The sequence below is a fragment of the Asparagus officinalis genome, chromosome 8, assembly GCF_001876935.1.
Source record: "Asparagus officinalis chromosome 8, Aspof.V1, whole genome shotgun sequence".
In the NCBI taxonomy this organism is placed as follows: domain Eukaryota; kingdom Viridiplantae; phylum Streptophyta; class Magnoliopsida; order Asparagales; family Asparagaceae; genus Asparagus; species Asparagus officinalis.
The window spans coordinates 88,411,433-88,433,197 of NC_033801.1; the positions used below are offsets into that span (position 1 = coordinate 88,411,433).

Here is a 21,765-nt window from a genome sequence, read left to right on the forward strand (position 1 = left end):
ACTGAATCAATCTCCACCAAGTTTTGGGTGCTTTGTAGATAAATCTATCTCAACTTAAAAAAATTTGATTTAACCCCAGTGAACTTTTCTCACTAGACCTAACATTTCAAAACTAACATCATTGAGTCTTATCTATTATGTGATAAGTACTTGACTTGAAAAGACCAAAATATATATCAATCAATCATAAAAGAATTACATTGACTTTTGCCAGATAAAAGAGGTGATATAGAGGGAAAAAGAATTGTAAATTGGTTGTGATCCTTTTATTATCGGTTGAGGTTTTTTTAATTAAAATTGCTTTCTTTAAGAGGGTATTTTGTTCAAACCACATATCAAAGTAACTACGTTAATGGGGTTTGTTGATAGAAGTGTAAATGATTAGGGGAGTTTTTATGAGATATTCTATAGTTGAGAGGAGTTTTCTAAAATTACACCAAAGTTGAGAGGGTTATCTATAACACCCTACATAATGAGGGGGTTTTGTCAAATTGAATTAGTTGAATGGATTTTTTAAGACAATCCCCATAGTTAAGAGGGGTTTTAAAAAACTAACACTTCTTTTAAATATGGCTTGTTTATAATTTGTCCCTCAAAATTTTAATAATTTAATATTAGTCCATAAAATTATGAGCAATTTCAAAATTTTGTGGGAATAACATAGAATCATTGGATATTTAAAATCAAGGAACTAATATCTAAATAATATTTACATATTTTCTCTTATGGGCATTCTATTAAATATCGATCAATATATTGCTATATCGGCTAATATATCGGGTTAATGACTTTATCTCAGTAATATTTTATATTATTTTCTCTGCCTGTTGATCTTTTTGATATATTAACCGTTATTGAAATATGGCCGATATATCCCTTTAAAGATATCGAGAAAATCAAGTTATTTTTAATTTGATTGTGGGTTGGGGTTTGGATCATGTTTAGAAAACAAAATCGGAACCCGCTAAACCCACAAAGGCCACAATTATTCTCCCAAATCTCTCCACTAGACTCTCCTAAATCTTAAGCATATATCTTGATGCAAATTATTATGTTTAAAATTCATTAACATGTTAGATTACATATTACAATGTCATGTTATGTATGAATACTATCTCATATGACGCCCAATATTACATACATATCCCTAATTTTTGCAACTCGATATTATGGATTTTATTTTTTTCAATATTTATTTGATGTCCAAAACTTTGTAGTAATCCTTCAAAAGCTTATTCTAAAGTTTTCTAAGCAAAATATATAATTTTAGGAAATAATTCAAAATCTTGAGACTCATTCAAAATATGATGCTTTAATTTTTCCAATCTCCTCTACTTTATAAATATAAGCTAAGCATCTGACCTCATATTGTATAATAAATATTATTTATCAATGGGATCATATATAATTGTTTGTGGATAATAAATGTTTCAAATCTTTTGTAGGCTTAACCGAACTTAAATACCTTGTAGTTTATCAAAATTATACTTATATACCTCGATTTTGTATCTTGCTATGCTTTTTTTTAAATTTTAGATAATGAATCTTGATGCGCTTAAATATCCTAATGTTTTCTAAAATTTAATGTTTGTACCTTCTGTCTTGTTACCTAAACATAAGAATGTTCTTCGTAATTTTCCTATATGAGTTTCATGGTATAATTTAGGACAATTCTATGTTTTGTACTCTTTTCATAAATACTTTATTGACATGCAATTATCTATTAATATATTATTATTTATTACTAATAATTAATATAATGTAGAGTTTTATAATAATGTTGGAAGTTCTAGGGACCAAATTATGCAAACCTAAAGTGACATATAATATAAATAATTAACAATGATAATTAATTTAGTTTAGTTAGCATTAGGATATAATATCAAAAGAGAATAGGGGTAATATAGTATTTAGAAAGTTTTTCCACAACTCCCTCTTTTAAAGGGAGTATGATTACTAGTAAGGGAGGCACGTGTCTGCTCCATTAAATTGTTGTGCATCAAAGTTTTTATGAAATTATTTCAAATAGATTCATCTAATTTCTAATTCTTCACTTGATTTGAAGGACTAATTGTTAGAATACACACCAACAAGAACGCCTCGAACAAAGACGTAATACACACCCAAACGAACGTGGAATCAAAGAATAAAATCAACAGACACAAATTCAATCATAGTACTCACAGATATAACGTGGTTCACTCTTACGAAGCTACTCCATGGTGCAACGACGACGCCTAATTCCTTTATATTCCATTCCGAGGTTACAAAGAAAAGATCAAAAAGAAAACCCTCTCTTGATTAAGATACTCTCCAAGAATTCTCACAAACTCTATCTATGTTTTCTCTCTTACTCTTCTATATGAGGAGTTGCTTCTGGGATATTTTTTCTGAAGAGTTTTGTGCTTATTTATAGTGGCTAGAAAAACACTATGCACTAATTTTATATTATATTTTCTTATGGTGGGGCCCGCCACTTTATTTTTTTCAAACTCTATCTAAAATTTTGCTCTGGGATGGTGCCTAAATTTAGGCAAACATCTATTTCAGTTTATGGGGCCCACCCCTTTTTAATTTGTCAATATTTTCGTCTAAGGACCTGTTTGGTTGGTGAAAAAAGTGCAGAAAGTGGGGGAAATAAAACTGACGTAGTAGAAATTTGATGTTTTCCTCCACTTTCAGTTGTTTGGTTCGTTAAAGCTATTAAAGAAACATAGGGGGGGAGAAAATGGGTGCCAGCTCGGATTTGGAGCTAGGAAGTTTTCCGCCCCCATAAGGCTGATTTTAGAGGAAAAACCCCCAAAACTGATACCCGATCAGAAAAGAGGGAAAACCCTAGCTTTCTGGCTTCCTACCCCCAAGATTCTGTCACCGTTCTCTATCTCGTTCTCCTCCCGCTGCTTCCTATTCCTCCTTCTCCCACATCCTTCTCCTTCTCACAAGCCAAAGAGGAACCCGCTAATCTCTAGTCTCCTCCTTGGCCGCCTCCTTCCTCAGGTTCGATCTCTCATGCGATTTAGTTTGATTGAGTTAGAGTTTGCTTTATTTTAGATGAAGTCGATGCGAGTGAGATTTGGGAGCTGGTCGGGGTTGAGGGGCTGAGAGAGACAAAGGAGAGGGGAGGAGGGAAATGAGAGAGGAGTTCATGATTTAGAGAGAGAAAGGGGATATAGGTTTTGCTTGGAGGAGAGCTGAGAGAGTTAGGCCATTAGAGGAAGAAGAGAACTGGGCTCGGGTTCAGGCGAGCCTAACCTAGCTCTGGTGAGCTCGGCTGCAGCCTCCTCAACCTCCAGTCCCTCTAAACTCTCTCCCTCTCTGACAACAACCTCACTGGGCCCTGAACCCGAGCCTAACCAAGCTCCCAAATCTCATCCGCATCGATTTCTGCCACAATAGGCTCCGAAATCTCACCTCACTGTCAGTTTTATGTCTCTTGTTTGTGATGTTTGAGTTTCTAATTTTTGCTATTATAATTTTAGTCATGATTATGACATTGATAAAGAGACTGCAAATAGGAACTGATTTGTATATTGCGGTTTGGGTTTGTCGTGTATGTCTAAATACTTAAAGAATGATTAACATGCTCATTGTTTGATAAAATTCCAGTTAGAACGGATGTGTATCTTGGGGTTTGGGTTTGTTGTGTATATATGAATACTTAAATAATGATTAACATGCTCATTGTTTGATAAAATTCCTCATAGAACGGATGTGTATCTTGGGGTTTGGGTTTGTTGTGTATGTTTGATTGTTGGTCATAGAACATGTTTGAATTCATGATATTGAACAATGTGACATGACTTCGTCTGCATTACTTTTCAAAGACATTTTGAATCCCAAGTCTAATAATACTGTCTTATCATATTGCAAATATGAACTGAACAAAATAATCAACCAATCATTACATAAATGATTATGATAATTTTCTAAAAAGACTTTGATGTTGGTATCTGCTTTAATATGACGCTTGTATTTTAGATGGATGGTGATCTCGACGAAGAGGCAGGAGTTAATATTTTAGATGGATGGTTTCAGCTCTTAGGTTGGTTATGAAGTTGGTTTCAGCCACTGTGATCAAATAATGAAGAATGAGAAGGTAATAGCTACTCTAATCTAAAGTTACATACTACTGTGATCAATAATGCAGAATGAGAAGGTAAAAGCTACTCTAATCTTAAGTTATTAGCTGCATTGATTAAATAATGAAGAATGGGAAGGTAAAAGCTGCTCTAAAGTTATTTGTTGATGTAGGAAGCTGGTTCATCTGACACATTGAACCACTTGAAGTACTGTTAAAATTAAAACAATTATTATAAAACTAAAAATAAAAGAGTTAGAACACCAGGCCTGAATGGGTGTAGTCATGATTCACTAACCTAGAAGATAGAGGACCCGCTTTGCACCCTGGCGCAGTCGATCCTCTCCCCCTAGCGGTAAAGCCCCCGGAAACGGCTGGCCTCTGTACTCGGGCACGAGTAGTAGAGCTTCTGCTCAGATGAAGACTGCCAAAAATGTAACAATTATAATATCAGAGAAATTTTTAGAGGATGAGAGAGGATTAGAGGATTCTTCTTCTTGTTGTGTCTTCTCCGAATGAGCTTCAGCTCTTTATATAGCCTCTCGAACTGATAACCGATGCTGATAGTCCGCATACGTTACACGTATATCCGGCGTCCGTTATACGTTTCCATAAATCCCGCGACCGTTATAAGCTTGTGTAAAACGTGCAAAAAATAAAACTTGAGAGGCAAAAAACTCGTACGAGTGCGGTGCGGTGTGGCGTGGCGCGCGCGTCGTGTCATGGCGAGGCATGGCGTGCGTGCGTACGCGCGCGTGTGGAGCAACAGCCCAAACAATACTAGGCCCAAAACACTAACTCAAAGCCCATTGAGATGTGAACCATTATAAACTTCTTGAACTTCTTCTCATTTTCCGATGTGGGACTATTCACAAAGGCAAAATTACCTTTTCATGAACCAAAAGTCCAACAGTCCCCCCCAAAAGGCAATATTGACTGAAACAAAATAATAAGTAAATTGGTAAACCATAAAAGATATAGGTTGGACAACCTTTCGTATCGTGAATTCGGGAGTGGTAGATTTCGGCTTTGAACTTTTCCTTAGTGAGTTTATCGTCACATGAGTGCCATAATGGACTAGGCCTTGAATTAGGCCCCTTGAATTAGGTATTGACAAAACACACACACAATACGTCTTCATCTATTGAGCAAAGCAGGTTTATCGTTAAAGGTCATGCTCATAATAAACCGACTCATGAGAGTTTCTAGGGTTAGCCTAGCCCCCCCCCCCCCCCCCCCCCCTCCCCCCCCCCCACCCCAACCGCGGCCATCATGGTTCCTCTCACGTAGGTAAGTCCTCAAAGGGTACTACAACTGTTTATTTAATACCTCCCATAATACACACGTTGGACTTATTAAGAGTAAAACTCAGCCTAGCTCGCTGTATCATAAGATCATCGTCATCATAGAGAAGGGGTAGTAGCACAAGCTACATAGTGATTTATGAATATATCTGGGTCGATGCTCCACACGAGTGTCACTAGTCCAGCTTGTTTCTACCACATTGAACCAACATTGGGACTAAGTCTCCAAATAAGGGTTGGGTTACCACTGTCAGTGACCTCTCTTATGGGCTTAACCCCATCTCCCTCGATGAATCCAAAACCACACTCCTGCATAATCCCTTAGTCAAAGGGTCAGCAAGATTTTTCTTAGACTTTATAAAGTCCAAGATCACAACTTTGCCTATCAGGCGTTGTACAGACTTATATCTTATTTGAATATGTCTGTTGAGTTTTTTATTTACACGCACTTGCTTTAGAAGCTCTATGGTAGATCTAGAATCAGAATGAATAGAAATTGGAGGAAAGGGTTTAGGAACCAAAGGAAGTTTAAAAAGTAGATCTTTTAACCATTCTGCTTCTGTGCAAGTGGTATCAAGAGCAATCAGCTCGGATTCTATGGTGCTCCTAGTAATTACTATTTGCTTACATGATTTATAGGATACAGCAGCACCACCAAAAAGAAATACATACCCAGAGGTTGACTTTGCACTGTTGGAATCTGTGACCCAATTGGCGTCACTATACCCTTCAATAGCATCAGGGTATCTAGTGTAAGTCAAGCAATAGTAACTGCCCCTTTCAAGTATTTGAATACTCTCTCTAGGGCAGACCAATGATCTAGGTTAGGGTTACTAGTATACCGACTCAGTCTCCATACAGCATAAGCTATATCGGGTCTGGTTTGGTTTGATATGTATAGAAGAGATCCAATCATCTAAGAATACTTCAGTTGGGATACATGTTCACCTTCATTTTTCTTCAAGGATATAGAAGAATCATAGGATGTGGAAACAGGTTTAGAGTTATGATAGTTGAATTTGATCAGTATTTTCTCAATACTATGAGAAAGACTCAAAGATATTCCTCTGGTATTTCTAGAGATTTTCATTCCAAGTATCATATCAGCAAGACCTAAGTCTTTCATGTCAAAATTCTTGGAAAGATAATTCTTGACTTTTAAAATTAGTTCAAGAGTTGTTCCAAAGATAAGAATATCATCAACATAGAGACAGAGGATGACATAGTCATTGTTTATCACTTTTGAATAAACACGTTTGTCGTGTTCATTCACTGTGAAACCATAATAAGCAATAACTCTATCAAATTTTTAGTTCCATTGTTTAGGAGCTTGTTTAAGACCATACAGAGATTTAACAAGTTTGCAGACTTTATTTTCCTGACCATTGGCAATAAAGCCTTCAGGTTGGTGCATATAGATCTCTTCATCTAAATCACCATTCAGGAAAGCAGTCTTGACATCCATCTGATGTATGATCAGCTTATGGATAGCAACAAAGGCTAATAATACTCGGATAGTTGAGATCAAGGGCTACAGGAGAATAGGTATCAAAATAACCAATACCCTTTTGTTGAATATAGCATTTAGCTACTAATCTAGCTTTAAATTTATCTAAGGAACCATCAGCTCTAAGTTTCTTCTTGAATATCCACTTACAACCAATAGGTTTACAACCTGGAGGTAAGTTGGTGAGTATCCAAGTATGGTTTTTCATGATAGGTTTAATCTCATTATCAATGGCTTCTTTCCAGAAAGGAGATTCAGGTGAATCCATTGCTTCTTTGAATGAGTTTGGATTACCTTCAACAAGAAATCTAAAGAAGTCTTCTCCAAAATCCTTTTGAATTCTACCTCTTTTGCTTCTTCGAGGTTCAATATCAAAAGGCTGAGAAGAGCTGGCAGATGGCAAATCAGAAGGAAGAGATGAACTAGGATTTTTTGAGATTTTGGATTTGAAAGTAAAGATATTTTCAAAAAAGACTGCATCTCTAGCTTCAATGATAGTGTTGTTGGATATGTCACTGATTTTAGAGTTAATGACTAGAAATCTATTAACATTGCTATCTAGTGCATATCCAATGAAAGCATCATCAATAGTTTTGGAACCAATTTTCCTCTTTTTAGGTTCGGGAATAGCTACCTTAGCCAACCAACCCCAAACTCAGAAGAAGTTCAGATTAGGAGATCTCCCCTTCCAAAATTTATAAGGAGTTGTATCAGAATTTTTCTGGGGAATCCTATTGAGAATAAAACAAGCAGAGAGAAGAGCTTCATCCCAGAGATTTTTAGGTGCTCCTGAATTGAGTAACATACACTTTACCATGTCCATTAGGGTTATGTTCTTTCGTTCAACTACCCCGTTAGACTGTGATGTATAAGGAGCAGTAACCTCATGAATAGTACTATGTTCTTGGTAGTATTCAGTCATATGATTTGAGGTATACTCCCCCCATGATCAGATCTTAGAATCTTGATCTTCCTGTCAAGTTGGTTCTCAGATTCAGCTTTATACACCTTAAACCTATCTAAGACTTCATCTTTAGTTCTGAGAAGATAGGTATAACAATATCTGGAGTGATCGTCTATAAAGGTCACAAAATATCTTCTACCCCCGCGGGTGAGAACTCGGTTCGAGTCACATACATCACTATGAATTAATTCGAAGGGTTCAGAGTTTCTAGTTACAGACTTGAAGGGTTTTTTTAGTGTGTTTCCCTTGAACACAAATCTCACACTTGGAAGAGAGGTCAAAAGATGATTTAAGAATAAGATTCAATTTGATCATTTTCTGTAAAGTTTAAAAATTAACATGTCCAAGTCGTCCATGCCAGACATCACAAGATTCAACAATTTGTATAACATAAGACTCAGAAATTTCATTAGAACTGGAATTGATTACATTGAGTTTGAAAAGGCCATTACAGATAAAACATTTTCCTATGAAAACATTACTCTTTGTAATCACAAATTTATTGGATTCTTTTACAATCCTATAACCAGCTCTAAGAAGAAGAGATTCACTAATCAGATTGCATTGGAGAGAAAGAACATGATAAGCGCCTTGCAGATGCAGAGCTTTCCCAATCATATTAACTTTGTTGGATTCTCTTCAATCATATTAACTTTGTTAGATTCTCTTCAATCATATTAACTTTGTTGGATCCATTTCCTTTAGGAGCAGGTTTAGCCGGTTCCTTCTTCCGAAAGAAACAGTTGGGAGCCATGTGGTTGGTTCTACCACAGACAAAGCAGAACTTTCCATCAGACTTATGGCTGGGAGGAATTTATTGAAAGATTGTTGGTTTTTCTTGAATTTCTTCCATTTGGGTTTGAAATTTCTAGATTTAGGCTTATCCTCTACCAAGTTTACTTTAGCTTTTGATTCATTCTTGGTTTTGGAATTTTGCCTATGCTGGTCTTCAATACAAATAGCCTTGAGGGCTTCAGTTAAGGTTAGATCTTCTTGCTTGTGTCGGAGATCTCCAGCAAATCTAGACCAGGAGGGATGGAGTTTATCAATCAAACAGGAAACTTTATAATCATCAGTAAAAGTGTTTCCTTTTGATTGGAGATGACGAAGGAAATCTAAGAATTCTTGAATTTGTTCATTAATGGGTTTGTCATCAACCATCATGAACTTATTGAAGGAGGAGGAGGTGAAACGCAGAATTCCGACATCATCATAGCCATATTCTGCTTCAAGAGCATTCCATAGGTCTTTTGCATTTTTGAACTCATAATATATGTCATAAAGGTTGTCCGCAAGTGCACTAAGAATCCTATGACAACAATGATAATTGATTTCTTCTGGTTTCATAGAGCTAGAAAAGGAGCTAGCACCAGAACCAGAAGTGGAAGGAGCAGGCTGTTCAGGATCAGGAGTCAAAGGTTGAGAACCACTAGAAGAAGACTCAAGAGTGTCAATAGCAGACAAGAGACCTAAGGTAGTGAGCCTGTATCTCATCTGATTAGCCCACCGTTTATAGTTGACACCGGTGAACTTCTCAGGTTTGACACTTTTTGAATGATCAAGAATTGCCATAAGTCCAATTCGAGTTTAGTAGTCTAGGTAGATGGAATCTGAACGGGTAAAGGATTTTGTCAATACTACTAGACCAGAAACTCAATTAAACCTGCTCTTAACCAAAAACTCTGAAAGTAAAAAGATTAAAGTTTTACTCGGGTAGTTTGGTCAGGTAAGGATAGTACTGGAGGTTGATCAAAGATCTATTAAGTACCTCGTTTCTTGTAGAGCGCTTTACGCAACCCTTAAACCTTGCCTTAAACACAAACTAATCCAAGAAAACTTGAACCGGTTCACTTAAAGATTTTTTGTTTCTTTACTGTATATATATGTAAAGGAAAAGTAACAGATACATAAATTGTGTACAGAAGCAGCAAAATAAAATTTTTTTTAACTACTAATTTAGATGCAAAATTAGTTAACAAATTAAAACAGTTAACTATAGGTTAAAAATGCAGATTTAAATTAACAGCAAAATTATTATCTATCTTCTAGATTGCTGTTAAAATTAAAACAATTATTATAAAACTAAAAATAAAAGAGTTAGAACACTAGGCCTGAACGGGTGCAGTCGTGATTCACTGTCCTAAAAGATAGAGGACCCGCCTTTCGCCCTGGCGCAGTCGATTCTCTCCCCCTAGTGGCAAAAGCCCCCGGAAACGACCGGCCTCTGTACGTGGGCGCGAGTAGCAGAGCTTCTACTCAGATGAAGATGGTTACCCGAAAATGTAACAATTATAATATCAGAGAAATTTTTAGAGGATGAGAGAGGATTAGAGGATTCTTCTTCTTGTTGTGTCTTCTCCGAATGAGCTTCAGCTCTTTATATAGCCTCTCGAACTGATAACCGATGCTGATAGTCCGCATACGTTACACGTATATCCCGCGTCCGTTATACGTTTCCATAACTCCCACGATCGTTACAAGCTTGTGTAAAACGTGCAAAAAATAAAACTTGAGAGGCAAAAAACTCGTGCGAGTGCGGCGTGCGTGCGCGTGGAGTAACAGCCCAAACAATACTAGGCCCAAAACACTAACTCAAAGCCTATTGAAATATGAACCATTATAAACTTCTTGAACTTCTTCTCATTTTCCGATGTGGGACTATTCACAAAGACAAAATTGCCTTTTCATGAACAAAAAGTCCAACATAATGAAGGAGGTCAATGCTGTCATGTTTCAACAATTCTCTTTGCAACTGTCTTGGTTCAGAGCCATTCACTGTTTACAACCGAATTGGGCTGCAAACGTCTGCTGACCTAAATCCAAAATCATGCACACTATGACTGATTGTTGCTGAGCGAAGTCAAAGAAGGACTACCTTGCATTAGGGTACAAAAAAAATGGGAGGTTACATCGATAATCTTGGTTCTTGGTTCTGTAAGAAAACAAGGCTAGAGTTCGTATTCCTCGATTTTATATGGCGTTCAATTCCTGTCCGATAATCCTTTGGCATGTAACTGTAAAGTCTGTTGAAAAATATTTCTTCATCGTCTCTTGAAGCTTTGGCAATTTTTAATCTCATTGTGTAAAAGCTTTTTATTTTGAGATTTCACTGTTAAGGACTATACTGCACATAGGGAGTCAATTTATTGACATAACCTTCAACATAATTTGGAAGTATATGGCTTTATTATAACGCATGGATGTGATACTATGCAATTTGTTGAATCATCCTCAAAATATTTATTGTTGGTGTAATATGCATCTTGTAGGGGATGTTAATTATTATCTGTCAAGAGCCCTATGCATCTTGTCCAAACAGGTCTTCTGGCGGTTCAATGTGTGATGGATGTTTTGCTTCAAATAATGTAAGGAAATGCTCAGCGTGTCGGGTTGCCTGATATTGCGGGATTAATAAGTGCCAGGTATTTTTTTTTAAAAAGTTTATAACAAAAATAATTATTATGTTTTTTATTTTCATTTTTTTAAAATCTGTTGATACTTTTTGTCACGAAGATAATCATTTATGGGTCTGAGTTATTGTGCTTGGTCTTGGTCTGAGTTATGGTGCATGGTTTCAGCCTTTGGTTTCAGTTGTGTGCTTGTATGGGTGGTAATCACACCATGGTGACCACAATCAAGTTTTCTTGATTTTTTAGTTTGAAACAAACACTAGAAAACGAGGGAATCTATTCACACATCAATTGTTTTCTTCTTTTTTCAAGTTGAACCAAACTAAGAAAAGTGGTGAGTGCCAGGTATTTTTTTTTAAAAAGTTTATAACAAAAATAATTATTATGTTTTTTATTTTCATTTTTTTAAAATCTGTTGATACTTTTTGTCACGAAGATAATCATTTATGGGTCTGAGTTATTGTGCTTGGTCTTGGTCTGAGTTATGGTGCATGGTTTCAGCCTTTGGTTTCAGTTGTGTGCTTGTATGGGTGGTAATCACACCATGGTGACCACAATCAAGTTTTCTTGATTTTTTAGTTTGAAACAAACACTAGAAAACGAGGGAATCTATTCACACATCAATTGTTTTCTTCTTTTTTCAAGTTGAACCAAACTAAGAAAAGTGGTGGAAAGTACTTTCAGCCCATATTTTTTGGCAAAACAAACACAAGAAACAATTTCCATGAAAGTGAATGAAACACAAGAAAGTAAAGAAAAATCGTTTTTGGAAAATGAAGTAAGATGAACCAAACAGGCTCTAACAATCTCCCACTTGAAGATTTGATTGAGTATCAATCATATCTTCACACCATTTTTGGTTGCATCATCCGGATGTCTTGTATTTTTGGCGTCTTGCACGGCCCTCAACGTTCTCAACGAAGACTATATGAGGCTGTACACAGCCTCAACTTCTCAAGCGGAACTGGCTTGATCAACATATCGACTGGATTGTACCTCCTATCAATCTTCACAAGCTTGAACTAATTCCTGCTTTGCCATCTCCGTATGGCATGATACTTCACGTCAACATGATTGGTCCGAGCATGGAATGCGTCATTCTCTGACAAGTGAATGGTACTCTGACTGTCACAGTGGATGAAGTATTTCTCAAAACTTACCTCAAGCTCAAGAAGAAAAGCTTTCAACCATAGCAACTCATTTGCTGCCTCTGTTGCAGACACGTACTCGACTTCGGTTGTCGACATAGCCACAGAATCCTATAACTTGGATCTCTAACTTATCACTCAACCACTCAAGATGAAGATGTAGCTGCTCGTGCTCCTTCTTGAGTCTATGTCCCCGGCGTAGAAGCCACTTGACCGCACCCTAATGATGCTTCCCTAGATTGCTCATGAAGCAGCTCACAACTCTCACTCCTTGTGCAATATCTGGCATCATGCACACCATCGCATACATCAGACTCCCGACAGAAGATGCGTATGGTATGTTGGCCATGAACTCATGCTCTTTAGCAGTCTCTAGTGCTTGGGTCTTTGATAGCTTGAAATGCCTCGCAAACGGTGAGCCCACCGGTTTAGCTTTTTCCATGCCAAACTTTTCAAGAATCTTCTCAATATAGGCCTTCTGAGATAGCTTTAGCTTCCGTGCTGATCTGTCTTTGATGATCCTCATCCCAAGAATATGATTTGCTGGACCCAGATCCTTCATCTTGAAGCACTCGGAGAGACGCCCCTTGAGTTCTTCAATGCAGGCCAAGTCGGGTCCAACAATCAATATGTCATCAATATAAATCAAGAGCATCACATAGGATTCACTATATCTCTTGATGAAGCAGCAGTGGTCTGTGTCGTATTTGAGAAAATTGTTTTCCTCTATAAAGCTCTCGAATTCCATGTACCACTGTCGTGGAGCTTGCTTCAGACCATACAAACTCTTGCCCAGGCGACACACGAGGCCCTCCCTGCCTCGTTCCTCAAGGCCCACTGGTTGATGCATATAGATTTCTTCCTCCAAATTTTCATGAAGGAATGTCGTCTTCACATCCATCTGCTCTAGATGGAGATCTCGAACTTCCACAATGCTCAGCACAGACCGGATCATGGTCAACTTGATGACGGGAGCGAAAACGTCAGAATAGTCTATCATTACTTTCTGCTCATAGCCCTTCACTACAAGCCTCGTCTTGTAGCATCTCCGTCCATCGGCTTCATCCTTGACCCGATAAATCCACCGATTGTGAAGAGTCTTTCACCCTCTTGGAAGATTTACGAGCTCCCAAGTCCCATTCTTCGTCAATGATTTTATTTCTTCCTCCATGGCAGACTCCCACTCGCCCCACGCTTTGCCAGTCTGCTGTACCTCCTCATAGCTCTCTGGATCATCGCTGTCAGTCAGGAGAAGATAATTCATGGTGGAAAGGTACCTCTCTGGCACCCTCGGGTTTCTTGGAGATTTACGAACTACGATCGGCAGCTTTGCTGGATCATACTGCTGTGCATCCTACATGTTCTCTTAGTCTCCATCTTCTATGCTGACTGGTATCTTACTGTCATCCCCACTGTCAGTAATATCTAGGAAAAGAGGGTGAGATAACTGACTCCCACTCACCTCTTTGGTCTTGTACACTACATCCTCATGGAACACGATATCACGACTAGGTACCACCCTGCCCGCATCATGATCCCAGAAATGGTACACATACTCATCTCCTCCATAGAAGATTAAAGAGAACTTCTTTGACTTTGAATCAAGCTTTGACCAGTCTACAAGATAGGTCATGACATAGGCATCACAACCAAATACTCGTAAGTGCTCTAGCTTCAGCTTCTTTCTGGTCCAAGCCTCTTCAGGTATCCCATAACTGAGAGCCGTGGATGACCCGCATATGATCAAGTATACAGTAGTATTCACAGCATCGGCGCAAAAACTCTTGGGCAATTTAGAGTGGATCCTCATACTTCTGGCGCACTCCAAGATAGTATGATTCATACGCTCCGTCACTTCGTTGTGCTGAGGTGTGCCTGGAACGGTCTTCAGTCTCTTAATCCCATAGGATGAGCAGAAGTTCTCGAACTCCTAGCTGCAATACTCGCCTCCATTATCAGACTTTAGACACTTCAGCTTATTGTATGTTTCGTTCTCCACACAGGCAAGCCACTTCTTGAAGATGATGAAAATATCTGACTTGTGCTTCAAGAAGAACACCCATAGTTTTCTAATAGCATCATCAATAAAAGAGACAAAGTAAAGAGAGTTGCCAACATATGGGACTTGTGTAAGTCCCCACACGTCGGTGTTCACCAACTCTAATTTTTACAGTTTTGGAGCCAGTCCGGTCTTATTGAAGCTCACCTTCTTCTGTTTACCTAGGATGTAGTCCTCACAGAAAGTCAGATCGATCTTGCTCACACCTAGAAGCCTCTCTCCCACAGCCATAATCTGCACCCCCTTCTCGCTCATGTGGCCAAGTCACCGATGCCAAGTCATGTAGTCAGCGGATGATGATGATGCTTATCCTGTAGCAATCAAGCGGTCGATCTTCCCATTGGTGATGTAGAGAGACCCCCCGCGTTTGTTGTGTACCACCAGGACACCTTTGGATGTTGACCCTATAGTTTTGATGATGATTTGGCAAACAATTTATTACTAATAAGTTCTCTAGTGTTTTGTGTTTATGTTTCTTTTTTCAGGTATTTCAACACACTTCAGTCAAGCGTTAAAGATTCAAGTTCATATGTGTGGATTTACCTAGGTATATGTTTAGTTTACTTACATATATTGTATGATTATATCTAAGCTCAATATATGTACACTTAACACGTTTTTTGACGTTTTTCTATCATATAAATGATTTTTCATCAAACGTTGTTACAATAATCTTTATCTCATGTTTACAGCTCTTTCGTACTTCATTATATACATATAATACATGCACAATATATATATACATGTTTACAAGCTCTATGTCAATTTTCATGTTCATGAAAAATAGGTTTTCTGAACACTTTTCAAAAACAGGGAGTTTTTACAAACGAAAATTGATTTTCCAAAAATTCCTTTTCAAACATATTTATTTCATCATTTAGAAACTTTCCCCAAAGTTTCACTATTTTTGGATTTGATTTGATATTTTTAATGAATTTTCAAAACAACCCCACGGCTAGTTTTTTCAAAATGGTTTTTTGGTCTTTTTCTTATTTTTAGCTGTTGCAATGGGGTGCTATATATACCCCATTGCTGCTCTTCTTCTCTATGCATCAAGAAATCCAAGTTTGCTATTTAACAAGTTGTTAATCTCGTTTAAGAGCTGTTTAAGAGTTGGTTTCGTTAATCAGTTTTCAAGAGAAGTTTTTCTACAACAAGAAGAGGCTTTCAAATCTTATTGAGATCATCATTTCCTCAGCTCTTCTTATTCATTGAGAAGTTTTCTAAACCCATTCTTATATAGCTTGTTATTTCACTTTCAATTGATTAAGCTATATTCATTGAGTTATATTTATTGAGTTTCATTCACTATTATCACACACACTTATTGAGCTTTATATTCTCATATTATATTGTGGGTTGTGGTGTGGGATTTAGTGAGTGTGAGCTTCATTGTGTTCTCACTTGTTAATTGAGAACAAATCATTGTATTTAACTTTTATTTGTGAGAATCACTTGTAATACACTTGTACACCGAGAGAAGTGTGAGGCGAGACACGGGGTCAAATCCAATAGGAGTGGCGTCGATTGACGAACCTAGGGAGAGGTTGTAATCGAGCACTTGAGGAGGAGGACACGGGCTAGGTTCCTACACTTAGTGTGTAAAGTGTGATTACATAGTGTTTTTGTGTAGTGTGAGAGTTTTCGGTGATCTTGTAAACCGAGTGTGTAGAAGTTCTGGCTTCCAAACCGGATTGTGATAGTGGATATCTCCTCGAGGTGAGGAGCGGGGACGTAGGTCGTGGTGACCGAACCTCGTAAACATATCGTGTGTTTGTGTATTGCTTAGCGTATTTTTATTCATCTTTATTGTTCATATCCATATCATATTTCTTCTTGCAAGATCAAATTGATCAACACAATTTTAATTAGCTTTTAAATTAGGATTAGATTAGCATAAGACCCTAACCCCCCCCCCCCCCTCTAGGGTCTAACATTGGACACCTTCCAGCTTCCCTACTCTAAGGATACTCTGTAACCAGAGTCAGTTAGTTGCCCGATTGATATAAGATTTCGCCTAAGAACTGGTACATGCTGAACGTTGTTCAGCGTCAAGATGGTCTCGCCCTCCATCTTGAAGGTACAATTTCTCTTCCTGAAAATCTTGCAAGGTTGATCGTTGCCAACATAGACTGTCCCCAAGTCCTTTTTATGAATCATGAAAGCAGCTTTTGTTGTGAGGTTGCATGAAAAAATACGCTAGAGTCGATGACCCACACATCGCTCGTCTTCAAGAGATAGAAGAAGCACATCCGAATCTATCTCATGCATGAGATTGGTTGCACCGTCAGCCTGATCATTCCCTGCTGATACTGGAATAGAAGATTTGCAATTCCGTGCAATGTGACCCTTCTTTCTACATCTATAGCACTTCCCTTCACCGTAACTTTTCGGACCGAGCCTTTAGACTTCCCTCTGGACTTTGATCAGCCTCATCGTCCCCTACCCTTCTTCTGTGCACGTCCTCATGCCTCGACATGTAGAGCACTCCCATTGCTAAAGGCCTCAGCTCCTGAGACTTTGCGACGAGATTCTTCATCTAGAATTTTCCCAATCACTGTCTCGAGCTTTATCTTGTCATAGCCATTGGCGTTGCTCACCGCCATCACCAAATTCTCCCACGAATCTGGTAGACAAGAAAGTAGCAGAAGAGCTTGATTCCATTGTCGAACTTAAGATCCACTGTAGCAAGTTGTTGCACCACAGCCTGAAATTTGTTCAAGAAGTCTATCACGCGAGCTCCATGTTGTATCTTTAGATTGAATAGCTTCTTCATCAGGTACACCTTATTTGAAGCAGACGACATCTCATACAGTGCCTCTAAGATCTTAATCAACTCCTTGGTGGTGGTCATATGCGAGATGTTGTAAGTCACATACTAGTGAAGGTTGAGCCTGATGGGTGCAAGTGCTTTACGATCGAGCATCTTTCACTTATCGTCGTTCATCTTCTCAGGTTTCCCCTTCACTCCTTAGAGGGGTAGAAAGAGATCCTTCTGGTACAAATAGTATTCTATTTGCATCATCCAATACCTAAAATTTTGGCAGCCGAACTTCTCAATCCGAAACCTATTGTCTTCAACTGTAGATCCCGTGGTGAAAGATTTCATCTTTTTCTGAACCATATTTGTGAATAGTAATAGTATTTATGAATAGTGCCATACTTGTGAATAGTTCACAATGCCTTTAAAGAGTAAATGATAATCTAACTTATTTTCTGATGTGAATCCACTTTAGTAGCAATCACTGAGCATACGATGAGCAGATATATGTACTCTAAGTCAGGCTCTGATACCAACTTGTTAGAATATACGCTAACAAGAATGTCTCGAACAGAGACGCAATACACACCCAAATAAATATGGAATCACAAAATAAAATCAACAGATACAAATTCAATCATAATACTCACAGATATAACGTAGTTAACTCTTACGGAGCTACTCCACAGTGTAACGACGACGCCTAATTCCTTTATATTCCTTTTCGAGGTTATAAAGAAAAGATCAAAGAGAAAACCCTCTCTTGATTAAGATATTCTCCAAGAATTCTGACAAACTCTCTCTATGTTTTCTCTTTCACTCTTCTATATGAGGAGTTGTTTCTGGGATGATTTTTTCTGAAGAGTTTTATGCTTATTTATACTGGCTGGAAAAATACTATGCACTACTTTTATATTATATTTTAGTGTGGTGGGGCCTGTCACTTTATTTTCTTCAACCTCTGCCTAAAATTTTGCTCTGAGACAGTTCCTAAATTTAGGCAAACGTCTCTTTTGGTTTGTGGGGCCCACCCCTTTTTAATTTGTCAACATTTTCGGCTAACAGTAATATTAAAGTAACTTAAAGATCTAGAGATCCAATAGGAATTCCAATAATTCAAGGGAGTAATTTTAAAAGACCTAATCGCAATTTTAGTGATTTGATGGGACTAGTTTTGAAATATGAAAGACTTAAGGGACTAATGTCAAAGTAACTTATTTACACTTTGGTACCCCAAAGTTAGCCCACATTTCATTTTGAAGCCTCAAACTAGTTTTCTAACTTGGTACCCAAAAGTTTGCCTGCATTTCGTTTTGATGCCTCAAAGTACACTTTGATACCCTAAACTTCCAATCCATTTTCACTTTCATATACCAAAGTATTTTTTTAACACTTTGATTCCCTAAAGTTTTAATCACATTTCTCTATTATACATCGTCCAAATTATATTAGATTTTTCATTAAATTTAAATCACATTGTTATCACGTGATGCATTTGGATCAGTTTTACCCAATTGTAGGTGATAAAAAATTTGACTGGAATTTTCTATTCATCAATGTGCCTTTATGAGTTCTAATGGAGGCTGTTTCCCTTATAATATCTTAGGAAAATATAACTAACTATATTTTTTATTTTCACCATTATAAATAGGGTTAAAAGCTTGGGTTTAAAAGTAAAAAAAAAAAAGCAAATGGCGGTTTATTCTCACCAATTAAACTATAGAGAGTCTGTCCTCATCCTCAAAATCCTTTTTTATAATTTTAAGAGTTAAAAAATTCATACGGGTCTATTCGCACAAATAGAACTACATGGGGCCTATTCGCAAATTGGGTGATTCTATAGGGTCTGAGGGCAACGAAGCTATTTGGGCAGGGCATAATCCATTTACTACGCTATCAGCTTTTAATTGTGGGCTCGAATGTATGCGAATATAAGTGTAGGCGGGATAGTATTAATATAGACCAGATCAATATGGAACCTGGATATATATTTCTGTGAGCTAATATAAATGTAGGCTATAACATGTGTATGGGCTAATAAAAGTATGTTGGCTGAGTAGATTAAAATGTGTGGGCTATAACATCTGTCTTCGAGACATTGTATGTGTGGGCTAAGAGCAAGTCCATCAACCTCCCACCGCCTGCTCTCAAGTCCTACGTGGCGGTGGGAGCTCGTGAACTCTCTCCAGCAAGCTCCATAGGAGCTGCTTTGGGCTGGCGTGGCACGGAGCTCCCAAGCAAGTATTAAAAAAATTGTTTTTTACAAAAAAACCATATATCAAAACCCAGAACCCAGTTTCGAATTAGGTGTTTAAAAATTAGCCGTTGAGATTAAAAATTAGTCGTTGAACAGTAAAAAAATTAGCCGTTGCACAGTAAAAAATTCTATAAATTCTCAATTCACTACACAAATCATTCCACACAATTCTCTCATAAAAAACTCTATATTTTCTTATCAAATTACAAATCTCATGGATCTCTCCCAAAACTTTTATTCGCAACTCCTTAACGGTGAAGGATCGACCTTATACACGCCGTTCTATACAGACGTCGTAGAAGAAGGTCACCCCATCGAGTTCTCGCAATCGGCAACACAACAAGTGTCATCCCAAGAAACATCGACCACAAAGAAGAAGAAGGCTTACACGCGGTCCGAAAATTGGACTGTCCACGAGGATAAGCTTTTTGTGTCTGCTTGGCTGAACACGAACCAAGACGCCATCCAAGGTACGGGGCAACACAAAGATAAGTTTTGGTACAGAGCTAACGACTACTTTATCCAATACTCCACCGATCCAACAAGCCTCACACCAAACCAAATGATGCATCATTGGTCAACGATTCAACTGTCCGTCAATAAGTTCTGCGTGTGTGTTGCTCAGATTGAAGGAAGACAAATATCTGGTACGGGAATTATTGACCAGGTAAATATTTAACTTATATGTTTTTATGTAAACAACATAGCATTGAAGAGAGGAATATATATGTTTAATTATGTTTGATTATTCTAAATTTAACTCTTGTGTAGACTGCAGAAGTAAAAGAATTATACCAATCTCTTTATGGTAAACCATTCGTATTTGACCATTGCTGGGTTGAGTTGCGTCATCATCAAAAGTGGATCCAACAAATGGAAACTTACAATAAGATTCGATCACAGCCGAGAAGAACCAAAAACTTTGATTCCTCACCAAACAATTCCATGTCAGCAGCCCCCATCGAGTTGAACACTGACTCGGACGATGTTATAGTAAGGCCTGAAGGGAGGAAAGCAGCAAAGCTCAAGAGAAAACAAAATGTGGAAAACTCTGAGTCCGCTAAGTCCATCATGGGAGAGGCTTTCGGGTGGATGAAGCAAACCACCAATCAAAAATAGAGCTAAAACAGAAGAAACAAGATGACGATACAATATCATGAAGATGGATCTCTCAACACTCAATTCAATTCAACGACAATACTTTGAAATGCGTCAGGCAGAGATATTGAAGACGTGGATGTCTAAGGGTTCTTCCTAATTATCATATATTATATTGTATTAGATTTATGATTGTACTCGCATCGCCTCCTAATTAGTTCTTCCTAATTATCTTGTATTAGATTTATGATTCTACTTGATTTTGTTAAATTTGGCAATCCTAATTAGTTCTTCCTAATTATCTTGTATTAGATTTATGATTCTACTTGATTTTGTTAAATTTGGCATTTAATGAAAACAACTACTTTATTGAAAATATTAGATTTATGATTCTACTTGATTTTGTTAAATTTGGCATTTAATGAAAACAACTACTTTATTGAAAAGGAAATTGGCGTAGTACAATAACTCGAACTTCTTTGCTGAAATTACATTAGACATAAAGAAACTTAATCCTCGGTGATGGATCCCTTGAGCTACCACAGATGCTCGATCAAATTATTCTTTAGTGATTTGTGTGTTTGCGTGTTCCTGATCCGATGATGATTTTGGATGAACTCAGTTAGAGGCACCGTCCGCACATGAGAAGGTTCAACGACTGGTATCGAATCATTAAAGTCGAAGTAGTTGTCCAATTGACAATCTCGTTCATCTTCAACGATCATGTTATGCATTATGATGCAAGCTGTCATGATGTCTTTCAACACACTAGGTTGCCAGAAACGTCCTGGTCCACGAACAATCGCAAATCGAGCTTGCAACACGCCAAAAGCTCGCTCAACATCTTTTCTTGCGCTCTCTTGTTGTAGAGCAAAGTACTTATGCTTGTTTCCTCGTGGTGCTGGAATAGTCTTCACTAATATGGACCACTCTGGGTAAATCCCGTCAGCGAGATAGTATCTCATATTGTACTCATGGCCATTAACAATATACTTGCACGGTGAAGCTCTTCCCTCCGCAAGTTGTACGAAAACCGGTGAACATTGTAGAGCATTGAGGTCATTGTGAGACCCCGGCAGTCCAAAGAAGGCATGCCAGATCTTTGCTAGCTATAGCCTCCAAAATAATTGTAGGTTCATGAAAATGCCCAGTATACATACCTTGTTGTTAGTTTGGGTG

At 37.8% G+C, this 21,765-nt stretch overlaps 1 protein-coding gene across 1 annotated transcript in view; it reads left to right on the forward strand.

Annotated features, from left to right (window-relative positions):
* LOC109821491 (NADP-dependent alcohol dehydrogenase 6-like) overlaps window positions 1-21,765 on the forward strand; it is a 36,240-nt gene that overhangs the window by 5,753 nt on the left and 8,722 nt on the right. Inside the window, 2 exon segments of the mRNA XM_020387676.1 lie at window positions 6,923-6,952; window positions 17,558-17,565. Coding sequence (XP_020243265.1) covers window positions 6,923-6,952; window positions 17,558-17,565 — 38 coding nt within the window.